Genomic DNA, 24,226 nt, shown 5'->3' on the forward strand with positions numbered 1-24,226 from the left:
TTTTGTTTGACTGTCATAGAGTTTGTTGAAAGGCAGCACTAAGTGAGGCAGCTGTGTGGTCAAATCTTAGTCATAATCACTTCCCTTATTAATTTATGTGAATCCTGAGCTTTATTTTTTTTCCTCTGGGAAATATAGTGATAAGTACATTGTAGGTTTATTAAATGTGAGGATCGTAGGTAATTTATATAAAGCCTCAAAAATTACTGGCACCTAACTGTCAAATAAATTCAAGCTGCAGACTAAATAGTTCATTGTCCTTGCTGCTACAAACAACTCACCATGTTAAAGCAATTTTTAAAACCCTCTTTATACTTAAATCATTTTTGTTTCTGATATTCTTAGAATGTTTTTAATCATTTGTATTCACATTTCATTGTAGTTTTTAAGTTTTCTTTTCTTTTTTTTTTGAGACAAAGTCTTGCTCTGTTGCCCAGGCTGGAGTGCAGTGGTACAATCTCAGCTCACTGCAACCTCTGCCTGCCTGGTTCAAACAATTCTCCTTTCGAGTAGCCGGGATTATAGGAACGTACCACATGTCTGTAATCAAAAGGCTAATTTTACCCAGATAATTTTTGTATAATTAATAGAGATGGGATTTCACCATGTTGCCCAGGCTGGTCTCGAACTCCTGACTTCCAAGTGATCTGCCTACCTTGGCCTCCCAGAGTGCTGGGGTTATAGGCATGAGCCACCATTCCTGGCTTTCATTCTTTTTTTATGTTGTTTCATGAGAAGTTAATGACAGTCATTTTACAACTTTGTAATAAATTATTTTTAAAGTTAATTTTATTGCTTGTTTAATATTAGATTGACAGTATGTTGAATGGTTTATTTTATATGAATGGAAAAGTCAGAGGCATTTCTTATTCTCCTGTTCCTTCTCCCCAGGTCAATTGTTGGTATGACTATGTATAATCAAGCCACACAGGAAATTGCAAAACCTTCAGAACTTCTAACAAGTGTAAGAGCATATATGACCGTACTCCAGTCAATAGAAAACTATGTGCAGATTGATATTACGAGAGTATTTAATAATGTTCTTCTTCAACAAACACAACATTTAGACAGTCATGGAGAGCCAACCATTACAAGTCTATACACAAATTGGTAAGGAATGAATTTAGAAATTATAGTAATAGAAAGTTTATAATGAACTACTTAGGAAAATTAATTTTTTATGAATAAACACTCGTTCATATTATCAACCAACTTAAAATTATATGCAGGAATATATATCATAATACATTTTGAATTAAGCAGTTTCTTCCAGTTATAAATTTACTTTACTCTTTAGGTATTTGGAAACTTTGTTACGACAAGTCAGCAATGGCCATATAGCGTATTTTCCTGCAATGAAAGCATTTGTGAACTTACCTACAGAAAATGAATTAACGTTCAATGCGGAGGAGTATTCTGACATATCAGGTGAATAATACTATACCACCGTTTAGAGAAGAAAGAAAACTTAATTCTTTTGCTGGTGTCTTGATTCTTTTGACTTTTGATTCTGTTGTGACTGTTCCATTCAATTATATGCATAACTGCATATTGTATCTTAGACTTACTTTTGCATTTTATATTCTCTCTTTCATTCCAGAGACTTTTTTCAGGATTTTACATTAGTTTTTATAATGAGATGTTGCATTGTGTTAATGTTCATTTTCTTAAAGTATTTGCTCTGTCAAAAGTATAAAACTAAGTACATTTTCTTTCAGAAATGAGGTCATTATCAGAACTACTAGGCCCATATGGTATGAAGTTTCTAAGTGAAAGCCTTATGTGGCATATTTCATCACAAGTTGCTGAACTTAAGGTAATATAGTCTTTATTAATTTTAGCTTTTAAACAATTCCTGAAAAACATTTCAGGAATATGAGCAGCAAGCCTAGAATGTTGATTATTTTAATCCAACATGAAAGTACTAATAGGAAAATGAAATTAAATAGCCAGCAGGGCCTTTTTATGGCATCTTAGTTTAGTTTTCTCTATTTTGCAGGTGAGAAAATAGAAAGCCAAAAGAGGTGAATTGACTTGGTAAAGGGGACTGAACCTCAGGGTTTTTGGCTTGTGGTCAAGCCTTCATAGTATTGTATCATGAATTTTTTCTTTGAAATACCAGGTTCAAAATTCCAGCCAAAGTTAAAAATTTATTCACACTTGTAGTTTGAATGTATTTGCTTTCCATAGATTGTAATACAAACATTATTAGGCTTACTGCTTTTTGTTCTTAAGTAATCTTTTAAATTATCTTATTCCCTCTAAGTTGGATGAAAAATGCCTTTAGAGCTTAATGTTTCAATAAAGATGTAAAGGAACTGAAGCAACAGTATTTTAAATACCTTTTTTTTAGCATTTTAGAAATATCCTAGGGCTTAGGTGATTTATATGGAATCAATCTGTATATATAGTAACTATGTAGTTTTTGAAAGAATTTGAATTTGAACTTACCAGCAGAATAGAGAAGTCATGTTTTAAAATAAACATTTTCTTTATGAAAGCTTTTTGGTGATTACTTGTGCCTTGAATTTTTAGTTTCTCTCTTTTTTTTTTTTTTTGAGACAGAGTCTCACTCTGTTGCCCAGACTGGAGTACAGTGGCACAATCTCAACTCACTGCAGCCTCTGCCTCCAAGTAGCTGGGACTACTGGCATGCGCCACCACACCCAGCTAATTTTTGTATTTTTAGAAGAGATGGTGTTTCACCATGTTGGCCAGGCTGGTCTCGAACTCCTGACATCAAGTGATCCGCCCACCTTGGATTCCCAAAGTGCTGGGATTACAGGATCTCGAGCCACCATGCCTGGCCAATTTTTGGTTTCTTAAGAAAATGGTATATGGTACTGGTAAATAGCTTACAGTTCAGATGTAGCACATAAGAGTTCTAAATGTGGTAATCTGATCTACTGAAAATTGAGCAAATATGTAGAATAAGTTAATTCCCACAAACTTAATAATATTCTGCTGAGTAAATAGCAAGAGTCAGTGTGACTAGAAGCTTAGTATAGTCAAAGATTTTAAAAAGTAAGGCAATATTTCCCATTGGTAAGAACGCAAGCTTTCAGCCAGGTGCAGTGGCTCATGCCTGTAATTTAGCACTTTGGGAGGCCAAGGCAGGTGGATTGCCTAAGGTTAGGAGTTTGAGACCAGCCTGGCCAACATGGTGAAATCCCATCTCTACTAAAAATACAAAACTCAGCCGGATGTGGTGGTGGGTGCTTGTAATCCCAGCTGCTAAGGAGGCTGAGGCAGGAGAATCACTTGAACCCACGAGGCAGCGATTGCAGTAAGCTGAGATCGCACCTCTGCACTGAAGCCTATGTGACAGAGTGAGACTCTATCTCAAAAAAAAAAAAAAAAAAAAAAGAACTCAAGCTTTCGAGTTAGGCTTTCCTGAATTTCAGACCTATCACTTACAAGCTTTGATTTCGGGCAAATATTTAAACAAAGCTTTTACTTTAAGAGAATTTTATGAGATCATGCATTTCAAGCTTTTTAGGTGCTCAGCATAATGTCTCTTATTTTGGTGTTCATCATATTATTATCCTCTCATTGCTATTTTTAAAGTGTTCTGCGATTATTGTGTAAAAGTCAACTTTTAGATACCTTAAAATATAAAGTTATAAACTTTATATTTTACTTAATCATGACTCACTGCCAGCTTAGCCCCCTGGGCCCAAGTGTTTCTGTCACCTCAGCCTCCTGAGTAGCTGGAATTACAGGCATGTGTCACCAACTCTGGCTAGTTTTTTGTATAAAACTTTATATTTTGTAACTTATCAAGTTGTAAACTTTATATGGTTGTAAATATACAAACATTGAAATGCTAGTCTTGGTTCTTTACAAGCAGTATCATTCTTATTTATTAGACTCATTCTCCTGTAAATACATGATGTTTTTTCATTCCTGTTCTCAGATAACAAATTTCTCAACTCCAACTTTTGTTTTCCTTTTTTTTTTCTTGTGTTCCTTCAGTATGAAATAATAGAAGAACTATGGCTCCATATTTTTACTTCAGCCAGCTATTTTTTATTTCAGATTGAATAAGTAGGCACTTCTAGAATTATCTGTATTATTTTTTCTTTTTAGTTATTTAATTTGTTGGTTGTGGTATCATGGTGCAGTAATAAAAATTAACCTATTTTGAGTCTCTGTGAATTCATTTATATGAACAGTTCCTTAGTACTGCAAGGATATGGCCTTCCCCTTTTAGTTACCTCCTTCGCTCCTCCAGCCTGGCTGGCCTGTTTGCTGTTGTGTTATCTCAAACTACTCTTCCCTGAGACATGGTCATAACTTGCCTGTTCATGACATTCATGTATTTTTCAAATGTCACCATATCAGAATGTCCTTCCTGACCAAACTTTCAGAAATAGCAGATAGCACTTTTTATTCTCTTCATTCAGCTGTATGTGTATCTTAATTTTGACCTCTCATGCCATGTATTTGTTTATGTCACTTTCACTAGAGTTCTAAACTCTCTTAAAACTTTGCTGTAGAGTAGTGCCTAACACATAGTAGGCACTTAGTAAATATTTGTTGTATGCAAAAATAAAAATAGCTGGCTTTCTTTGTTGATTTGTTTGAGACAGACACGGTCTTGCTTTGTCATCCAGGCTGGAGTACAGTGGTGTGATCATGACTCACTGCCAGCTCAGCCCCGCTAGACTCAAGCGATTCTGTCACCTCAGCCTCCTGAGTAGCTGGGAATACAAGCGTGTGCCACCAAATCCAGCTAATTTTTTGTAGAGACAGGGTTTCACCATGTTGCCCAAGCTGCTCTCTGACTCCTGGGCTCAAATGGTCCATCCATCTCAGCCTCTCAAAGGACTGGGATTATAGGCATGAGCCACTGTGCCTGGCCCACTTTTCTTAACTCTTTATTCCAGGACTTTTCTAAGATCTTCACTTACGTTGTTAATTCCTTTACATTTTTTAAAGAGGTGTTTTCCTTATTTCATAAATTAGGAAAGGGAAGCCAAGAAAGATTAAATAACTTGTGCAAGCTCACATTTTAGTGAATAGTGAAACCGAAATTTGAACTCAGTCTGTCTAGCACCAGAGATTATGCTAGTACCATGCTATACTGCCTGTAGAACTGAGAGGGATCTCAGTAGTCATCTAACCTACTCTTGTCTGATGAAGGAGCACATGTTGCATTTTTCAAGGTATATTATCTGGTCTTTTTGAAAATGAGGCCATCTTATCAATTACTGTACAATCTCTGGTTAATGTTAATTTAGTATCTAAGTAGTAATTTTTTATTGGTCCTCAGTCTTAAGAGGCAGAGATTACCTTTGACAAGATTATCCTTCACATAACATATTTTTCTTCTCTGTGTGGAATATATTCATATGTAGTTTCTTTGCCATCTTTGTCACTCCTTCCTTTGTACAAACTTTTTTTTTTTTTGATGTCACTCTTAGAAAATAGTGCCCTGAATTAAGAATGAGCTTCAGATAGAGATCTGATTAGTGAGGGTACATTTATCTATTCTAGATACTGTACTTACTAATACAGTTTAAGATAGCATAAACACATTTGGTAGCTATGACATACTGTTTTCACAATCAACTCTTAATCAGATGAATTTTCTTTTTCCTTTTTTTTACTTATACTAACTTTAAACCATGACTTTCCACATCTTATATTTTGTGAAATTTTTAGACCTGAGTGTATGCTTTGCAATTATTCGTAGTAAAGTTTATTTTGTTAGGTATTGTCCGTTATACTAAGGTCTTTTTTTTATTACAGATTTTATCTTAGTCTTTTAACAATTATTTTACAAACTTAACTATCTTAGCCTCGTCTCTGAGTGTGAATCTTACCAAATATATTCTCATTCTTGAGAAGAAATGGAAGGTGCTTATGTTTTAACATTTCTGTCTTATATTTCAGAGTGGCTATATTCTCTCTTTCTCAGATATTATTAAAATTTAAAGTTAGGGGAATGTGGAGCTACAGTAAACAGTGTTGACTTTTTAAATATCCTTAAACTTAAGGATATTTAAAGCTTAAGGTTAAACATATTTAAAACATTTTTTTCTTGAAAACTGTTGATGTTAGCTTTTTAGTAATCTACGTGATTTTTTTCTTACTTGACTTTACATTTTACCTTTATAATAATAACTTCCATATTTTATTAATGATTTAATATTATAGTAATTATGATTATGTTTGGTATTTGTTTTTACTTTTTTGCCTCTCAAATACTAAATTCTGGCTTATTTGAGGATTATGTTTTTCAAAAAGCTTCATATGAAATATTTATATTTCTAATATGGTGCCCTCATCATTTAGTTCTTCAGAATAAGGTTTGAGATCTCTCCTAATAACCTCAAGATGTAGTCCAGATTGCAGTACAGATTGCTTTGTATTCAACTACTTGTGTATTATTAAGAACTTGAGAGGTGTTTATTTGTAACTTTGTTTTCTCAGCTGCTGTGTACTGAGGCATACTTCATATGTATTCTTGTATTTTATTACATAAGAAATCCTACAGATCATAATGATGTTTCATATAGATTAATTCAGTGTGTTGTATACTAGTCTGTCTCATTGAAATAAATCTCTAAAAGTAATCATTCTGCCAGTGATGACTCTTAATTTTTTTAGTGTCGTATAAAATTACTTTCCTTAGAATAACCTAATTTTTGAAATGATAGAAACAGAAGAACTTCCAGATTTTTGCTTCCAGTATTGGTAGGCTAGGTAATTCAGACCACCTTTTTTCCAAAGAACAACTTAAAAAGCTCGGGGAATGATCCAAGATGGCCGATCGCTAACATCTCGGGATTGCAGCTCCCAGTGAAAGCTCAGACAACGAGAGGACGCCACACTTTCAGACAAATTTTGGTTGCTCACGGAGCAGAAGATTCCCAGTGGAGGAGCTCCATGGGTCGCCAGCGCGAACCTTGTGGCTGGCGCAGCGGTTTCATTGGCACCTTGGCGCGGCAGCTCTCGGTGCAGAGTAAACGGGACTGGTTCCCCTTCTGACCAAGGTTTGGAGGAGCCACACGGGTTGCCAGCGCAACTCTTGTGGCCAGTGCAGCGGTTTTGCCGGCACCTCGGTGCAGCAACTCTCGGTGCAGAGTAAATGGGACTGGTTCCCCTTTTGACCGAGGTTTGGAGGAGCCACACGGGTCGCCAGCACGATTCTTGTGGTCAGCGCAGCGGTTGTGCCGGCACCTCGGTGCGGCAGCTCTTGGTGCAGAGTAAACGGGACTGGTTCCCCTTCTGACCGAGGTTTAGAGCTCCGGGAAGGCAGAGTCGCCTATTACAGACTCAAGAAGGAAGCCAGACTGGAGATTACTGGGCAGAAAAGCACCATCAGTCTTAACACTGCTGTTTTGGCTGGCGCAGTGAGTTGCTCATATTTCGGCCCTGGGAATTAACAACTTGGACGTCCACTCAGAGACCTAATTTGAAAGTTGGGAATTACAAAGATGACAGCTGGATAAATTTACAATGATGGGAAGAAACCAGTGTAAAAAGGCTGAGAATACTCAAAATCAGAATGCCTCTCCCTCTAAAGAGGATCACAGTTCCTCATCAACAAGGGAACAAGACTTGATTGAGAACAAGCGCATCCCATTAACAGAATCAGGCTTCCAAAGATGGATAATAAGAAACTTCTGTGAGTTAAAAGAACATGTTGCAGCCCAATGTAAAGAAACTAAGAACTTTGAAAAAAGGTTTGACGAAATCCTAATGAGAAAAGACAACTTAGAAAGGAATATAAGTGAATTAATGGAACTGAAGAATACAATACAGGAACTCTGAGAAGTATGCACAGGTTTAAACACTCGAATTGTTCATGCAGAAGAAAGGATATCAGAGGTTGAAGTCCAACTTAATGAAATAAAATGAGAAGACAAGATTAGATAAAAAAGGATAAAAAGGAATGAGCAAAGTCTCCAAGAAATGTGGGACTATGTGAAAAGACCAAATTTACGTTTGATAGGTGTACCTGAATGCGACGGAGAGAATGAATCCAAGCTGGAAAATATTCTTCAGGATACTATTCAGGAAAATTTTCCTAACCTAGCAAAGCAGGACAATATTCAACTCCAGGTATCACAGAGAACACCACAAAGATATTCCTCAAGAAGAGTAACCCCAAGGCACATAATCGTTAGATTCACCAGGGTTGAAACGAAGGAGAAATTACTAAGGGCAGCCAGAGAGAAAGGTCAGGTCAATTACAAAGGGAAGCCTATCAGACTTATAGCAGATCTCTCAGCAGAAACTCTACAAGCCAGAAGAGAGTGGGGGCCAATATTCAACATCCTTAAAGAACAGAACTTTCAGCCCAGAATTTCATATCCAGCCAAACTAATCTTCACAACTGAAGGAAAAATAAAATCTTTTATGAACAAGCAAGTACTCAGAGATTTTATTACCACCAGGCCTGCTTTACAAGAGCTTCTGAAAGAAGCATTACACATAGAAAGAAACAACCAGTATTAGCCTTTCTAAAAATATACCAAAAAGTAAAGAGCATCAACATAAAGAAGAATTTACATCAACAAATGGATAAAACAGCCAGTTAACATCAAATGGCAGTAATCCTAAATTTAAATCAACTAAATCCCCCAATCAAAAGATACAGCCAAAACCCAACAGCATGTTACATCCAGACCCGTTTCACTTGCAAGGATACACAAAGACTCAAAACAAAGGGATGGAGAAAGATTTACCAACCAAATGGAGAGCAAAAATAAATAAATAAATAAAAAGCAGGAGTTGCAATTCTCATATCTGATAAAATAGATCTCAAAGCAACAAAGGTATAGTGGTAAAAGGATCAATGCAACAAGAAGAGCTAATGATCCTAACACCCAGATACATAAGACCTATAAAGAGACTTAGACTCAACGAGACAGAAAATTAATAAGGATATCAAGGACTTGAACTCAGATCCGGAACAAGTAAACTGAATAAATATTTATAGAGCTCTCCACTTTAAATATACAAAATATACATTCTTGTCAATACCACATCACACCTACTCATAGGTTTAAATGAAACATTGATTGGCCATTATTAATACCCATTTTTTTTAGAATAAAACAACACTTCCCTTCTCTCTTCCTCTTTTTCTTCCTCTCCTTCACTCCTTTGTTTTCTTTCCTTCTCTCAAAAAGAGAAAAAAAAGAAATCAACTTGTAGACCTCTAGATCCAGGTCGGCAATGTCTCTCTCATTGCTCGATTTCCTTCCTTCCCTTCCCTCCCTCCCTCTCTCCCTTCCTTCCTCCCTCCCTTCCTCCTTTTCTCCCTTCATGCCTTCCTCCCTTCCTCCCTTCCTAAAAAAGAAAAAGAAAAGGAAAAGCTGGAGCTATATATATATATATATATATATATATATATGTATCTATAAAAGAATCTTCTTTAAAGAAGAATTAGAAAGAGTGAAGTATTTCTAGGCTAACACCAAGGACAACCTGGGAAATTAGAGACTTCAGCCCAGCTTTGGAAGCCACTTTTCACCCGGGCACATGTACTGAAGCAGAAGTAAAACTAAGCTGAATTCTGGTGGCCTTGAGGGGCAAGGGTGTAAGTAGTCAAAAACCTAGAGTAGAACCTTCTCAAAATGAAGCATGGGAAATCTGCTTAATTTCTCCCAAGCCGTCTTTACATAGACATTCCAAAGGGTTAGACCTTCAGGGTAAGGGTGAACTGGAAATGAATCACCCCTCCAAGATTTGCAGCCCTGCTTGTGCTGTCTCAGGCTTCTCAAGTCTTGGACCTGGATTAATGTGGTCTTAGGTTAGCAGTGCCCCAACATACTTAGCAGAAGCTAACACAAATCTTCTCTGGAGAAAGGTGTCTTCATCCTAGGCTTCAGATGATTCCCTCAAATAATTGCCATGATTAAGTCATTGTCTTGTTTTCAGCTTCAGGCCTTCCTTCCTATGCCATCGCCTTCAATTTCTGATTCCTTCCTCCCTCTTGAGGTGTGATTTAACTTGCTTCTACATTGCATCTTTATTATAAGAACTTGCTAATCAGATTTCTCACCTCTGCTTATTCTTTGCTCTAGTTTCCATCTTCCAGGAATTTGTTGACTTTTCTCATTTGGTCTCTTTTTTCCTGCTGTTTCCTTTTTTCTTTTTTTGTAGGTTTATTCCTTTATTTTTCACCTCTGATTTGAGTGGATATCTGAGGAGCAGTTTTAGAGATATTTAAAATTCTCTACGTTTAATCAGCACTTCTACATAGTTTACATACTTGCTTGAGCATTTTTTTCTTTCCAACTTTTAGGGGGTGCATTTGCAGGTTTGTTACATAGGCAAATTACATGTCACGGGTTTGGTTTACAGATTATTTTGTCACCTAAGTAATAAGCATAAGTACCCAATAGGTAGTTTTTTTTTACCTTTACCCTCCTCCCACCTTCTGCCTTCAAGTAAGCCCTGGTGTCTGTTCCTCCCTTCTTTGTGTCCATATGTACTTGATGTTTAGCTCCTACTTTTTAGTGAAAATGTAGGGTATTTGGTTTCTCTTCCTGTGCTAATTCCCTTAGGATAATGGCCTCCAGCTCTATCCATGTTGCCACAAAGGACATGATCTCGTTCTTTTTTATGACTGCATAGTAGTTCATGGTATCTATGTACCACATTTTCTTTATTAAGTCTATTGTCGATGGGCATTTAGGTTGTTTCATGTCTTTTTTTGTTGTTGCGAATAGTGCTGCAGTGAACATACACATGCATGGATCTTTATGTTAGAACGATTTATATTCCTTTGGGTATATACCCAGTAATGGTATTGCTGGATTGAGTGGTAATTCTATTTTAAGTTCTTTGAGAAATCTGCAAACTGCTTTCCACAGTGACGGGACTAATTTACATTCCCATCAGCAGTGAGTAAACATTTCTTTTTCTCTGCAACATCACCTGCATATTTGAGCATTTTTGTAGGAAACATTTCTAAAAGTAGATCAAAGAGTACAAACGTTAACTATTTTGATATTACCAAATATCCCCCTGAAAGATTGTAGCTCACACTCTTCCTCAGCAGAACATTGTGATGCCACTAATAGCATTTTAGTCTTTATGGAATTAGTATGTACAGTGTTTTGGGGGGAATTGTAATATTTTAAAGGTTATTCTATATTTTCTTTCTTTCTTTTCTTTTTTTTTATTTTGAAGACAGGTCTGTCACCTGGGCTGGAGTACAGTTGCATATTCATAGTTCACTGCAGCCTTGAACTCCTGGGCCCAGCCTCCTGAGTAGCTGAGAAATATAGGCATGTACCACTGTGCCCTACTAATTATTTTTTTTTTGCTTTTTTATTTTTTGAGACAAAGTCTTGCTCTTGTCACCCAGGCTGGAGTGCAATGGTGCAATCTTAGCTCACTGCAACATCCGCTTCCCGGGTTCAAGCAATTCTTCTGCCTCTGCCCCCCAAGTAGCTGGAATTAGAGACACCTGCCACCTACGCCTGGCTAATTTTTGTGTTTTTAGTAGAGACAGTGTTTCATCTTGTTGGCCAGTTTGGTCTCGAACTCCTGACATCAGGCGATCCTCCCACCTCAGCTCCCAAAGTGCTGGGATTACAGGTGTGAATCACCATGCCTGGTCACTTCTTTGCTTCTATTTCTGTTTTTAAAAGATTTAATCTAAACGGATATAAACTAAGTATCATTTGATTGTATCTTTTTCTTTTTATCAGAAAGGTGACCTTAATTATTTTAGTTACTATTTTAGCTGAGGACTTTCTTGTTTTGTAGAGTAAATTTGTGTGCTAATTTAAAAAGTAGGGCTTCTTTATATTTGATGGTTGTGCATAAATTGTGTCAGATATAATCAACACTATGTACATGTATTCATGATGAAACATGTTTATTCCTTTCAAGAGAAGAAAGCAACCATCTTTTTTTCTACTAAAAATCTTGGATGTTTTACAGATCAATTCTTCTAGTTCTTTATAATATCCTAAAAGACATTTTTTCAAATGAAGTAGGAAATTTATATATGAACTTTGTCGAGAATTTTAACACTTTCTTTTTAACACAGTACCAAGTAAATTAAATCAATAATTTAAAAACATTTTTGTTTCACTTGCTTTGTCTAAACTTATTATAAGCCATTTCATTGGTAATTCCTATTATTACTGCCAGCTTTCAGTTTGTCAATGAGATGAATCAATAGGTTTAAACATAGAGCACAAAGAGTAACAAGCCAGCAAATACTTTAGGGTAATGGTTCTCAAATTTTACTTCTCAGACCAGCAGAATAAGCATTACTTTGGAGCTTGTTTAAAATGCAAGTTTTTGGTCTATATCTCAGACCTGCTAAATCAGAAATTTGGGTCTGGGACTCAGCAATGTATGCTTTTGTTTGTTTTTTTTTTTTGAGATGGAGTTTCGCTCTTGTTACCCAGGCTGGAATGCAATAGCGCGATCTCGGTTCACCGCAAACTCCGCCTCCTGGGTTCAGGCAATTCTCCTGCCTCAGCCTCCTGAGTAGATGGGATTACAGGCACGCACCACTATGCCCAGCTAATTTTTTGTATTTTTAGTAGAGGCGGGGTTTCACCATGTTGCCCAGGATGGTCTCGATCTCTTGACCTCGTGTTCCACCTGCTTCGGCCTCCCAAAGTGCTGGGATTACAGGCTTGAGCCACCAAGCCTGGCCAGCAATATATGTTTTTAAGCAGTCCTCTGGAGAATTTGATGCACACTAAAGTTGGGGGACCATTTCTTTGGGGATTAAGAACATGGATTTTAAAATGTGACATACCTGAATTCAAATTCCAAATTAACTATTGAATATCTTTGTAACTTTGGGCAAGTTATCCAACTTCTCTGACCTTAGTTTCCTCAGCTGTAAAAATTGGAATATTACCTCCCTCGTTTGGATTGTAGTAAATGTGATTGTAAGTTACCTTGTATAAGAGCTTAACAAATGGTTATAGTTGCACTTGCTATTAAACATGTATTAATATTTTTGAAATCGTATGTATCTTATAGTTTAGTAGTTTTTTTGTTCCTTTTAGTGACACATGGAATAAGATGCATTTTAAATTAGATGGTGTTGATTCACTTATATGTGATGCTCTGTTTAAAGTGCATGGTCACTGTCAGGCTTGGGCAATCGAGTTTGCATGTTTATTGAATCCAATTTTTGGTTGGGAGAGTTTTGACTTGGCCCAGAGAGAGCAAGCAGTCTAATCAGAGACCATAGAAGTTAAATTCAGCAAATAAATGTGACTAGAGCTTAACTTCTGATTAGGTGCATAATAAGAAATAATCTGAAGTAATATCATCCAGCAACCTAAACGAAACTTATGTTTTCAAAAAATATTTCATGAATTTTCTATATAGTTTTTCCCTTAAATCAGTTGTTGTCAACTTTTCATTTGTAAAATACCTCCGTGGCACTTTATATCGTTGCTGTACCTTCCCAACCAGCTCTGCTGAATTGAAATATCCAGGAATGAAGCCTGGATATGTGTATTTGGAAAGAACGCCACAGGTGATTGTGATGTGTAGAAGGGCTGAGAACCAATATAGAGAACAAAAGTAAAGAAAATTCTGATTTAAAAGAACTTTGTAGAAATAAAGAGATCAGAAATTAAATTATAACATATTATGAAAGAACTGGGAACTGTGATAGTGGTGAACTTAGTGATGAAAGCAGAGGGCACAGGTAACAAACAGTGCAAGAAAGAACAGAATGTCTCACTCATTTCTCCATTGTTTTAGAAACTCCGTTTATTGTTGTCCAGGCTTATCTCTGACAAAATGAAATTAATTATATTTGTGTTAGTTATAATTTTTAAAGTAAATTACTTTTTTAGTGTTTCTTTTAAGGAGAATATTCTTCAATGAGTTGTACTTTTATTGAATAGTTATCCTTCACACCCTTCCCTTATTTATATCTCTTCCTTCTTTTCCCTTCCCTTTTCTCAGTGGTCCCTGAAAGAGAAGTGGATAGTTTATACCTCCATTTTATAATTTTTGTTGGGAAACATTGCTGTAGTATAATCCCCATCAAGTGGTACCATGCCCTACCAAGTTATTCTGTCTCCGATTGTGTGTTTCCAGTGATAAACTCATTGTTTACAGGCATACTTTGGCCAGGTTTAACTTTAGCAAATTCTTTTGTTTCAGTTGGAATTTGTTGTTATGTCCATTTTAGTGTCTACTTTTTATTATTGGTGCCGATCAATGTCTGAGCATAAGATGACTCTTTATCCTACTACTTACCTTTGCTGCTTTCCCTGAACTCCTTCCTTCGTGAATTTGTAAACTGAAGGAAAACACTAGCCTTATGTAAATAATTTTCAGATTCTTTTATTGAAACAACAACAAAAATATATAGCATAGAGCATCTGGATTTCATGAATTTTGTTTCCTCCTTGCCAGATTGTAATTTCCAAGCATGCTCTTACCTTGTTAACACAAAGAGCTCTGTGCCTGACCTAGGATCTTTCTTTTTTTTTTTTTTTAGAAACTTGTGGTGGAGAATGTTGATGTGCTAACACAAATGAGGACCAGCTTTGACAAACCAGACCAGATGGCTGCACTCTTTAAAAGATTATCATGTGGGTAATTCATGATACCTTTTATAAACATAAGAAGATCTTGACACTCAGTATTTAATTTTGGCTCAAAATTTGTAACATAAATACAAGTGGTAAATTATGAAAAGTACTCTTTAGCTTATAAAGAGAACTAGAACATTTTTGCAGTCAAAGGATCATGTAAGTGTGTGTGTGGAATATCTGTTTCACAATTTTCCTAAACCATACTGCTGGTATATTATTTGTCAGTATTTCATGAACATTATCAGAATCAATTTGGTTTTAAACTCCTTAAATTTAATACAGTAAATCTACATTAATTTAGACTAGAAGAATTAGCTTCTTCGCCTGTTAACTTTCTAAAAATCAATTTTATAAGTGTAATTTACATACAATAAAATGTACCATTTAAGTGAACAATATTATGGATTTTGACAAATGGATGCATTTATATAACCATTGCCACAGTCAAGATACAGAACAGTTCCATCACTTTGAAAAATTATTTGCTGTCTCTCTGTATTTGGTTTGCTACCCCCATCTCTGGCCCCAGGCCAGACAACCACTGATCTTATTTTTGTCATGATATATTAAATTTATGTCTGGCTTCTTTGACTTAGCATAATGTTTTTGTTTTTGAGATTCATCCATGTTGTTAAGTGATCAGTAGTTTGTTACTTTTTGTTGCTAGCTAGTATTCCATTGATGAAAACCTGAACCTACAACTTAAAAAAAAATTTTAATGTCTTCTTGACATTGATTCTTTCTGGGAGGTATATTGTGAAATAACAGTGAATCTTAAATATTTATTAAAGTGTGTTCAGCCAGATAACTGTTTTACTTATACTTGAATTAATGTTAATTAATGTTATTTTCTTTGCTTTTTTTACTTGAACTGTTAGTTTTAATGAAGGTATTTTAAAGTCATGCTTTTTGATTACTTTAAAAGCCTTCTCAACACTAAAAAAGGAATGAAATCCCAAATGAAATACTCTTTGTATTTGAGAAAGCCAGAAAACAAGTTTATTTTTCTAAATAAAAAATAATCCAGAAGAAAACTGAAGCCATACATGTATTTAACATACTTCATATTTGACATTTTTCTCTTAAATGCTTTAGAAAATCACTTTATTAGGCTATTTTTTTTTTCTGTAAAACTTACTTCTTATTGAATAAGAATTTGCATAAAATTAAATATTACCTTATAGGACAGATCAGTGGTTGACAGGACTAATAAAGGGAAAGCAAAGAGGGATATTTTTAGGGTGATCAAACTGTTCACCATAGTGGTGATACAAATCTGTCATATGTCCCATACAATGCATACCACTATGTGTTATATAATGGGAACACATATCTATATATGTTAACATTTGGCACTGGTGCAGTGGCTCAGGCCTGTAATCCCAGCACTTTGGGAGGCCAAGGCAGGCAGATCACTTGAGATCAGGAGTTCGAGACCAGCGTGACCAATATGGTGAAACCCTGTCTCTACTAAAAATACAAAAAAACAGTAGCCAGGTATAGTGGCACATGCTTGTAGTTCCAGCTACTCAGGAGGCTGAGGCAGGAGAATTGCTTGAACTCAGGAGATGGAGGTTGCAGTCAGCCGAGATTGCACCATTACACTCCAGCCTGGGCAACAAGAGTAAAACTCCATCTCAAAAAAAAAAGAGAGAGAAAACAATTTGAAGCTGTACACCAAAAGGAAAAGAAAAGACCATTTTTTGTATGATACTTTATATTATATGATACTTAAAAGCATAAAATTTAAAAAAAAACATGAAAGACTTGGTAGCATTATAGGGAGAAGGAGTATGAATAAATAGGAAATGACTTTTTAAATCTCTTGTCTTTTGTTATTGTTCATTGGTTTACTATCTATTTTTCTAGTCCTTTTTCTTTATTCTTATTTTTTTTCTTGTTTTCTTCCATTTTTTAATACTCATTTGACCACCCCATTGGCCTTAACTCTATTTACTTTCCTACTAACAATCTTTTTACTGTCCCATCTAGTTAGAAGCAAATAATCCACTGCAGTGTTTAATACCTTGTTTATTTATCTCTCATATTTGTGGAATTGGTTAAAATTCCAAACAGAATTTGCAAGTTTTCAAAATAAAGTTCATAGTCTTTTGTCAAGATTCAACTTACTTGAATGCTGTATATAATAGTGGTGATTCATAGCCACTAACTCTTTGGCCATTTTGGAAGTGACCAAAACAGAAATCTAAATTGTTGAATATTAATGACCCATATATATCAAATTTGTCTTTAAATATAATTTTATTAAATTTTTTTCTATAATTTGGAAAAAGAAACGGTTCACTTGAGAGTGACTTATTTAGGAGAGTAGAGAGAACTACTTTTTCGGCAATTGAACTGTCTTCCAAAATGTTCTCTTTTATTTTTGATTCTTGTGTGCTTCTTTCTCCCCATGTTCATATCCAGAAGTCAGTATGTTTTTGAAGGAGTTTTTCACAGTCAACAAGCACATTCTTTTAAAAAGATAAAGCATTATGACTTATTGAATTAGATCTGAATCGGAAGGCAATCTGGAATTTATTCATTTATTTTTGTTTTTAATTTTTTGGACGGAGCCTTGCTCTGGCACGCAGGCTGTAGTACAGTGGCGTGATCTCAGCTCACTGCAACCTCCACTTCCTGGTTTAAACAATTCTCCTACATCAGCCTCCCAAGTAGCTAGGACTACAGGCACACACCACCACACCCATCTAATATTTGTGTTTTTAGTAAAGATAGGGTTTCACCATGTTGTCCAGGCTGGTCTCGAACTCCTGACCTCAAGTGATCCACCTACCTTGACCTCCCAGAGTGCTGAGATACAGGTGTGAACCACCGTGCCCAGCCTTATTATCATTTTTAAGATTTCCTGTATGACTTGAGCAAATCTCGTTATGTCTCTGTTTCATAATTTTCTTTCTCTGACTTCTATTTCTTGGCACTAGGTTCATTACTTTACTGACTCCCTGATTCCAGACTAGAAACATTTCTGGTTTACCTACAGCAATTTTTTCTTTTGAAAACTCATTCTATAAACCTGTAAGTTGCCTCCAAAGATCTTTACTTTATCAGTACTTCAGATGTTATTATTTCCTGAAACTATTCCACCAGTAAAAATCTTGAACTTTGAAATTCAACTCTTAGATCATAGCCATGACTCCTAGCTCTCACACTCCTTTGCACCTATTGAACTTTTTGTTCTAGCTCATTGAAACTTTTGTGCCTCCCTGCTTTCCTAATGACCTCTTCCTGGCTTTATGTATTTTATCCACTATGGACTATGAAATTTGGTTAGTGCATTCTCCCTTAGGCTGTCATACTTTGACTTTTTGCTGCATTCATCCCCACAAAGCAATTTTCCTGATCCCTAGAAGGTCTCCTGCACCCTGAAAGCCAACTACTGCTTGTGAAATAACATTTTTTAAGTCGTTGTTAAATTGGCCTCTTATTCATCTTACCACCTATCTGTCTTTGAAAGTTTGTGACTAGGTTGTATTCACTGTTTGATCTTCCCACCTGTCCACTCTTGTTATACTGTAATTGTAGTGTTCACGCCAAGGGCTTGAGACAGTTAGCGTGACTCGCCCCATCTTGGCTGCTGGACCTATCTGCTCTCCCCCCACTCTTGAGGGCTGTCGAGTCGACGTAAAAATGGCCAAGCCACTGAGGCAAAAACAGAATGCAGAGTAAGGGCCTGTGGTTTATGAGGACATTGTGCTGACTGCTTCATATCCCCTTTAGTCTCTGTGTAAGCAATAGGCTTGCTGCAATTGAGGTGCCTGAGAGGGGCAGAGACCCCTGCCCATATTTTCTCAGGAGCTGAGCCTTTGCTCTACCTCCTGATGGAAAACATAGTTAACAAGCCACCTTAAGGGCACCATTGTTTGTTTGCACTGTGTATCTTTGAAAAACATATATTAACTCTTAAACTGCTTTGTAAGCTATTATCACAAGCCCCCTTAAAACTGCTTTGTGAGCTGTTATCACAGGCCCCTGATAACTATTTTTACATGATTTCTGTTCCCTTTTCTGTTTGCCCCCTTTTCTGCTGAGCTAAAGTAAATGTAACAAGAAAAAAGGTATAAAAGCTGTAACCCACAAAATAAAGTTGCTGCTTGACTGCAAGTAGACCTCCAGACTCCACTTTTCTATCTTCTTTGACTTCCACATGCTCTCTCCCTCAGGTTGAATGAGACATCTACGTTGGTGGTCTCAGGGTCTCCCGCAGGTCGGTAGCCCCCCGGCAGATGTGCCGGACCCCAACATGTAATATGGCCACTTTCCTGAAACCTTTCTGAAATGGTTTGTTAGTGACTGCTCATTTGCAAGATTTGGTGCTTTTTCCTCAACTCTCATTCTGTTTATTTCTCTGTAGGGTTTATCTCTTTTATCCGTTTTATTAAAGCTTTATTTCTTTAGTTGCCAAAACTTTTATCTCTACTCTCAACTTCAGTTTTGCAGGTTCATCTTTTATGTAGTGTCAGTTTGTGATATCTTACTCTTCCATTTTTACTCTGCAATTCTATTGGGAAAATTTGATCCAAAACTTTCTCTTCCCTTATTCAGTCTTACTAGTGAGTCTTAAATATTCGTCCTCAGCCTTCACTCTCTTTTATTGATCTACAGATGTTTAATATGAAGTACTAATTTGACCAGGGCTTCTCAAAGTATAACCCAGGACAAGCAGATACCCCAGAGTTCTGATTCAGCAGCTGAGGTGGAGCCCAATAATCTACATTCTTAAAAAGTTCCTGGGTGGTGCTGTTGCTTGTATTTTAACAAGTCCTCTGGGTCATTTGGAATTACACTAAACTTTAGAAACACTGATAGATATTTTCAACTATATGACCCACAGGTTTTTCACAACATCTCTGGAATGGGAATTATCTCTTCCATGGCAGATATACGCAGCTGGGGAGAAAAAACCTGATATTTTCTTTTTTTTGAGATGGAATCTCGCTTTGTCGCCCAGGCTGGAGTACAGTGGTGCGATCTTGGCTTACTGCAACCTCCACCTCTTGGGTTCAAGTGATTCTCCTGCCTCAGCCTCCCGAGCAGCTGGGACAACAGGTGTGTGCCACCATGCCCAGCCAATTTTTGTATTTTTAGTGGAGATGGAGTTTCACCATATTGGCCAAGCCGGTCTGGAACTCCTGACCTCATGATCCACCCACCTCAGCCGCAGAGTGCTGGAATTACCAGTGTGAGCCACTGTGCCTGACTGATATTTTCTCTTTTGACTATTTTGTTGTCTGTCTCACATCCATCCAGTGACTCACACTGGAAAACTTGGACATCCTGATTCTTTCACTCCTCATATTCCATATGTAGTAGCTGTGTCGTATAGATGAGAGTTTACAAAGTGATATGTCACATTTGGTCCTAAACTATACATTGTTTGGCTATACGCTACATTAAATTTTTTAAAAAATTTTGGTCATTTTTCCGAAAAGCATTGCCAACAAAAGCCAAAATAGACAAATTGGACCTAATCAAACTCCACAGCTTCTTCACAGCAAAAGAAACAGTCATTAGAGTGAATCGGCAACCAACAGAATGGGAAAAAATTTTTGCGGTTTACCCATCTGACAAAGGGCTGATATCCAGAATCTACAAAGAACTAAAACAGATTTACAAGAAAAAAACAAGCCCATTCAAAAGTGGGCAAAGGATATGAACAGACACTTTATATCCTATAAAGAAGACATGCATGAGGCCAACAAACATATGAAAAAATGCTCACCATCACTGGTCGTTAGAGAAATGCAAATCAAAACTACATTGAGATAACCATCTCATGCCAGTTAGAATGGCGATCATTAAAAAATCTGGAGACAACAGATGCTGGAGAGGATGTGGAGAAATAGGAACACTTTTACACTGCTGGTGGGAGTGTAAATTAGTTCAACCATTATGGAAGACAGTGTGGCAATTCCTCAAGGACCTAGAAATAGAAATTCCATTTGACCCAGCAATCCATTACTGGGTATATATCCAAAGGATTATAAATCGTTCTACTATAAGGACACATGCACACGAATGTTCATTGCAGCACTGTTTACAATAGCAAAGACCTGGAATCAACTCAAATGCCCATCGATGATAGACTGGATAGGGAAAATGTGGCACATATATACCATGGAATATTATGCAGCAATCAAAAACTATGAGTTTGTGTCCTTTGTAGGGACATGGATGAACCTGGAGAACATCATTCTCAGCAAACTGACACAAGAACAGAAAATGAAATACTGCATGTTCTCACTCATAGGCGGGTGTTGAACAATGAGAATACATGGACACAGGGAGGGGAGCACTACACAGTGGGGTCTGTTGGGGGGAATGGGGAGGGACAGCGGGGGGTAGGGAGTTGGGGAGACATAGCATGGGGAGAAATGTCAAATATAGGTGAAGGGGAGGAAGACAGCAAATCACACTGCCACGTGTGTACCTATGCAACTATCTTGCATGTTCTTCACATGTACCCCAAAACCTAAAATGCAATAAATAATAATAATAATAAATTTTGGTCATTTTTAAAATGGGAAGAGGCATTTCTAAACAGATTTCTTTTCACATAATTCTTTATATTTTGAAAAGCCTGAACAGCTCCCTCATTGCTTGAAGGATGTAGTATAAACTCCTTAGCATGACATTCAAAAGCTGTTATTTGGATTAATGAAATAATTGACCAGCATTGCTTTTCTGCCTGTCCCCCACTACCTATTTGCCTGATTCAAGACCCACATAGCCTCTGTTCTAGTGTTAGTTCCTTGGGAAGTTAGTGGATGTTATGTGGGGTGAAGGGAAGTGCCAGTGGTCAAATGGTTTGGCAAATAATCCATTAAACAGTACATTGAGCAGTATTTCTTATTGTGAAGTATCTTAGAACTTTTAATGTGTCATTGTGCACATTCAAGAAGAGGTTGTAGGGTATAGTCTTTGCAAACTTGATTAAATTTTGGGTACCATACTTTGGAAAATATAGGACTATATCACACTGAATCTTCTCTGATTCTTCACTTTGTTCTTTGTCATTTTTCTGAATTTGTCACTGCTTATTTTCTGGACTGGAAGGCTTTTTTCTTCTTAATCCTCCTTTAGACCCAACTTGAATAACATTTCTCAGAGAAATCTTTTCTTTCACCATCATTTCTTTCTCTGAATAGTAACAATTTCCTAGTCTCCCTTTTTTTTTCTTTTTTTTTGAGGTGGAGTCTCACTCTGTCGCCCAGACTGGAGTACAGTGGCTTAGTCTTGGCTCATGCAAACCTCCGCCTCCTGGGTTCAAGAGATTCTCTTGCCTCAGCCTCCCAAGTAGCTGGGACTACAGGCAGGTGCCACCATGCCCAGCTATTCTTGTATGTTTAGTAGATTCGGGATTTCACCATATTGGCCAGGCTGGTGGTCTCCAATTTTTAAGTGATCTGCCCGCCTCCGCCACTCAACCTAGTCTCATTTTGAATTACCGTTTAATTGAATATCTGCTGGCTATCTGGGTATCAGGCACTGTGCTGAGTGCTACAGGTAGATGAAAAGATTGAGTAGTTCCTGCTCACATGGAATTGTTAATAAATTTGTGCCTTATTTTGTTAACAAGACTATTTTAATTCACCTTTGGCTTATATTAGGCCTATTTGTATGCTTTAATAAAAGATGCTGTGGTCAAAGTTTAAATAAGCTATACAGAAGGCAGAAAGTCAAAAATAAAACACTTTTCTCTACTCCTACTCCTCAACTAGTAACTTTAATTAGCACTTACTGTAGTATACATCTCTTTGCAGAAATTTGTTATGTACATACAAATATTTGACTGTGTATATATCTTTTATTTTACATAAATGGAATTACATTTCTTAGTTTTCATGACAGCCCATTTAGATTGTCTGCTATTTGAGGTCTAGATCAATATTCTGTTTATTTTTCTTCTTTTAGTACATAGTATAATGCTTTGTATATGGTGTTCGACAAATGTTTGTTTGGCTTTACAAAACGTGAAGGTATTGAACCATTATATTGACCCTTCCAATCCTACTTTGTTAACGGAGTTGTTTTTTTTTTTTAGAGATGGGGCCTTGCTCTGTTTCCCAGGCCAATGTGCAGTGGCATGATCATAGTTCACTGCAACCTCTAACTCCAGGGTTCAAAGGATTCCCCCATCTTAGCCTCCCAAGTACTAGGACTACAGGCTCATGCCACCACACCCAACTGATTTTTTTTTTTTTTTTAGAGACAGAGTCTTGCTATGTTGCCCAGGCAGCTTGTGAACTCCTAGGTTCAAGCAGTCTTCCCGGCTCAGCCTCCTAAAATGCCAGGATTAGACATGAACCACCATGCTCAGCCTTGAAAATCTATTAATAATTTTTAGAAAAATGCTTTCTAACCAATATGTAAGTGATCAAATCTGTTCATGGGCTTCAACAAACTGGTCCCACCAAAACAGCTTGTGTTCTCAACGGGCAATTTTTGTTTCTTAATTCAAGTTCATAACAATGTAAGAATTTAGCACTGCTGAGTTCCTGGGCCGTTTGAGGATTTAACTCCTGTTCACTCTGATCACCTTCTTTTTCACTTAATCTCTCTTCTCTTTTTCATGCCCCTACTATTTCTGAAATGGGGTTATATAGTTAACTACTTGTGAACCATCTATCCCATTTAAAAGAACATAGTATACTCCAATTGATGTAAACTATAGCTACGTAAAAATTTAAGCAGTTTAAATATTAGCTATCAATATGTTTGCCTCTTTAATCATTATTGTAATCAAATTGCTGTTAATTGTGCCTTTTATCATAGGAATTTTAGGACTTTAATAAATTTAGATTTTTTCCAAGGTTAAGAAAGAATCCAGTTCACACTTTTTTATTCTCTTCCTTCTGTTTCTTTGAATTTAGCTGTTGACAGTGTCTTGAAGAGGATGACAATAATAGGTGTAATTTTATCCTTCCGATCATTGGCACAAGAAGCACTTAGAGATGTAAGAAACCGTTACAATATATACTCTTTATCCAAACAATCCCTTTAAATGTCTCAGAAATTGAAAGTTACTATTCAGATTCATATTTGGCAATGATACAATTAAAATTTCAGTTTTAGTAATTAGAGAAAATAACATACATAGAAATTAATTATTTAAGCTCAGTTTTTGTTTTAGTACTGCTCCTTGGAGAGAATAACTTGCATGGTTATTGCAGTACTTTTTCAGTGCTCTTTATTATCATTAGAATATTTTCCATTTTACTGTACTTGCTTTAATATTGAATAATTTTGAATGTATTTCATTCCCGTATATCTTGGAATTTTGGAAAAATAAAATTAGGTAAAGTAAAATAATTTTTATGAAAACTAGAATTAGTTGGTAATATTTTGTAAGTATAGGGGTTGCCATTGAAAAATAATTCTGTATTTTTATTTGTAATCTTACCTAGGTCTTGTCCTACCACATTCCTTTTCTTGTAAGTTCAATTGAAGATTTTAAGGATCACATTCCAAGAGAAACTGATATGAAGGTAATAATATAATTTATAGTTGGCATTTATGGTCTCTAAAATGAAATATTTAAATTACATACGCCATAAAATATAATAAATCCTAAGTACTGTATAGTTTCTATTTTATAGAGGTTAGTTAGCATGCTTGCCTTTGTAATTGAATCTAAAGGACTCAGC

General features: G+C 36.4%; 1 protein-coding gene across 5 annotated transcripts in view; it reads left to right on the forward strand.

The window, feature by feature from the left end:
• The window catches only part of NCKAP1 (NCK associated protein 1), a 115,335-nt gene that overhangs the window by 81,907 nt on the left and 9,202 nt on the right, over window positions 1–24,226 (forward strand). For all 5 annotated transcript variants that reach the window (XM_035304330.3, XM_035304331.3, XM_035304332.3 and 2 more), the window contains 6 exons: window positions 892–1,110; window positions 1,298–1,428; window positions 1,719–1,816; window positions 14,462–14,555; window positions 23,453–23,535; window positions 23,987–24,067. In XM_035304330.3, the coding sequence (XP_035160221.1) occupies window positions 892–1,110; window positions 1,298–1,428; window positions 1,719–1,816; window positions 14,462–14,555; window positions 23,453–23,535; window positions 23,987–24,067 (706 nt within the window). The remainder of the gene's footprint in view (window positions 1–891; window positions 1,111–1,297; window positions 1,429–1,718; window positions 1,817–14,461; window positions 14,556–23,452; window positions 23,536–23,986; window positions 24,068–24,226) is intronic.

The sequence above is a fragment of the Callithrix jacchus genome, chromosome 6, assembly GCF_049354715.1.
Source record: "Callithrix jacchus isolate 240 chromosome 6, calJac240_pri, whole genome shotgun sequence".
Classification (NCBI taxonomy): domain Eukaryota; kingdom Metazoa; phylum Chordata; class Mammalia; order Primates; family Cebidae; genus Callithrix; species Callithrix jacchus.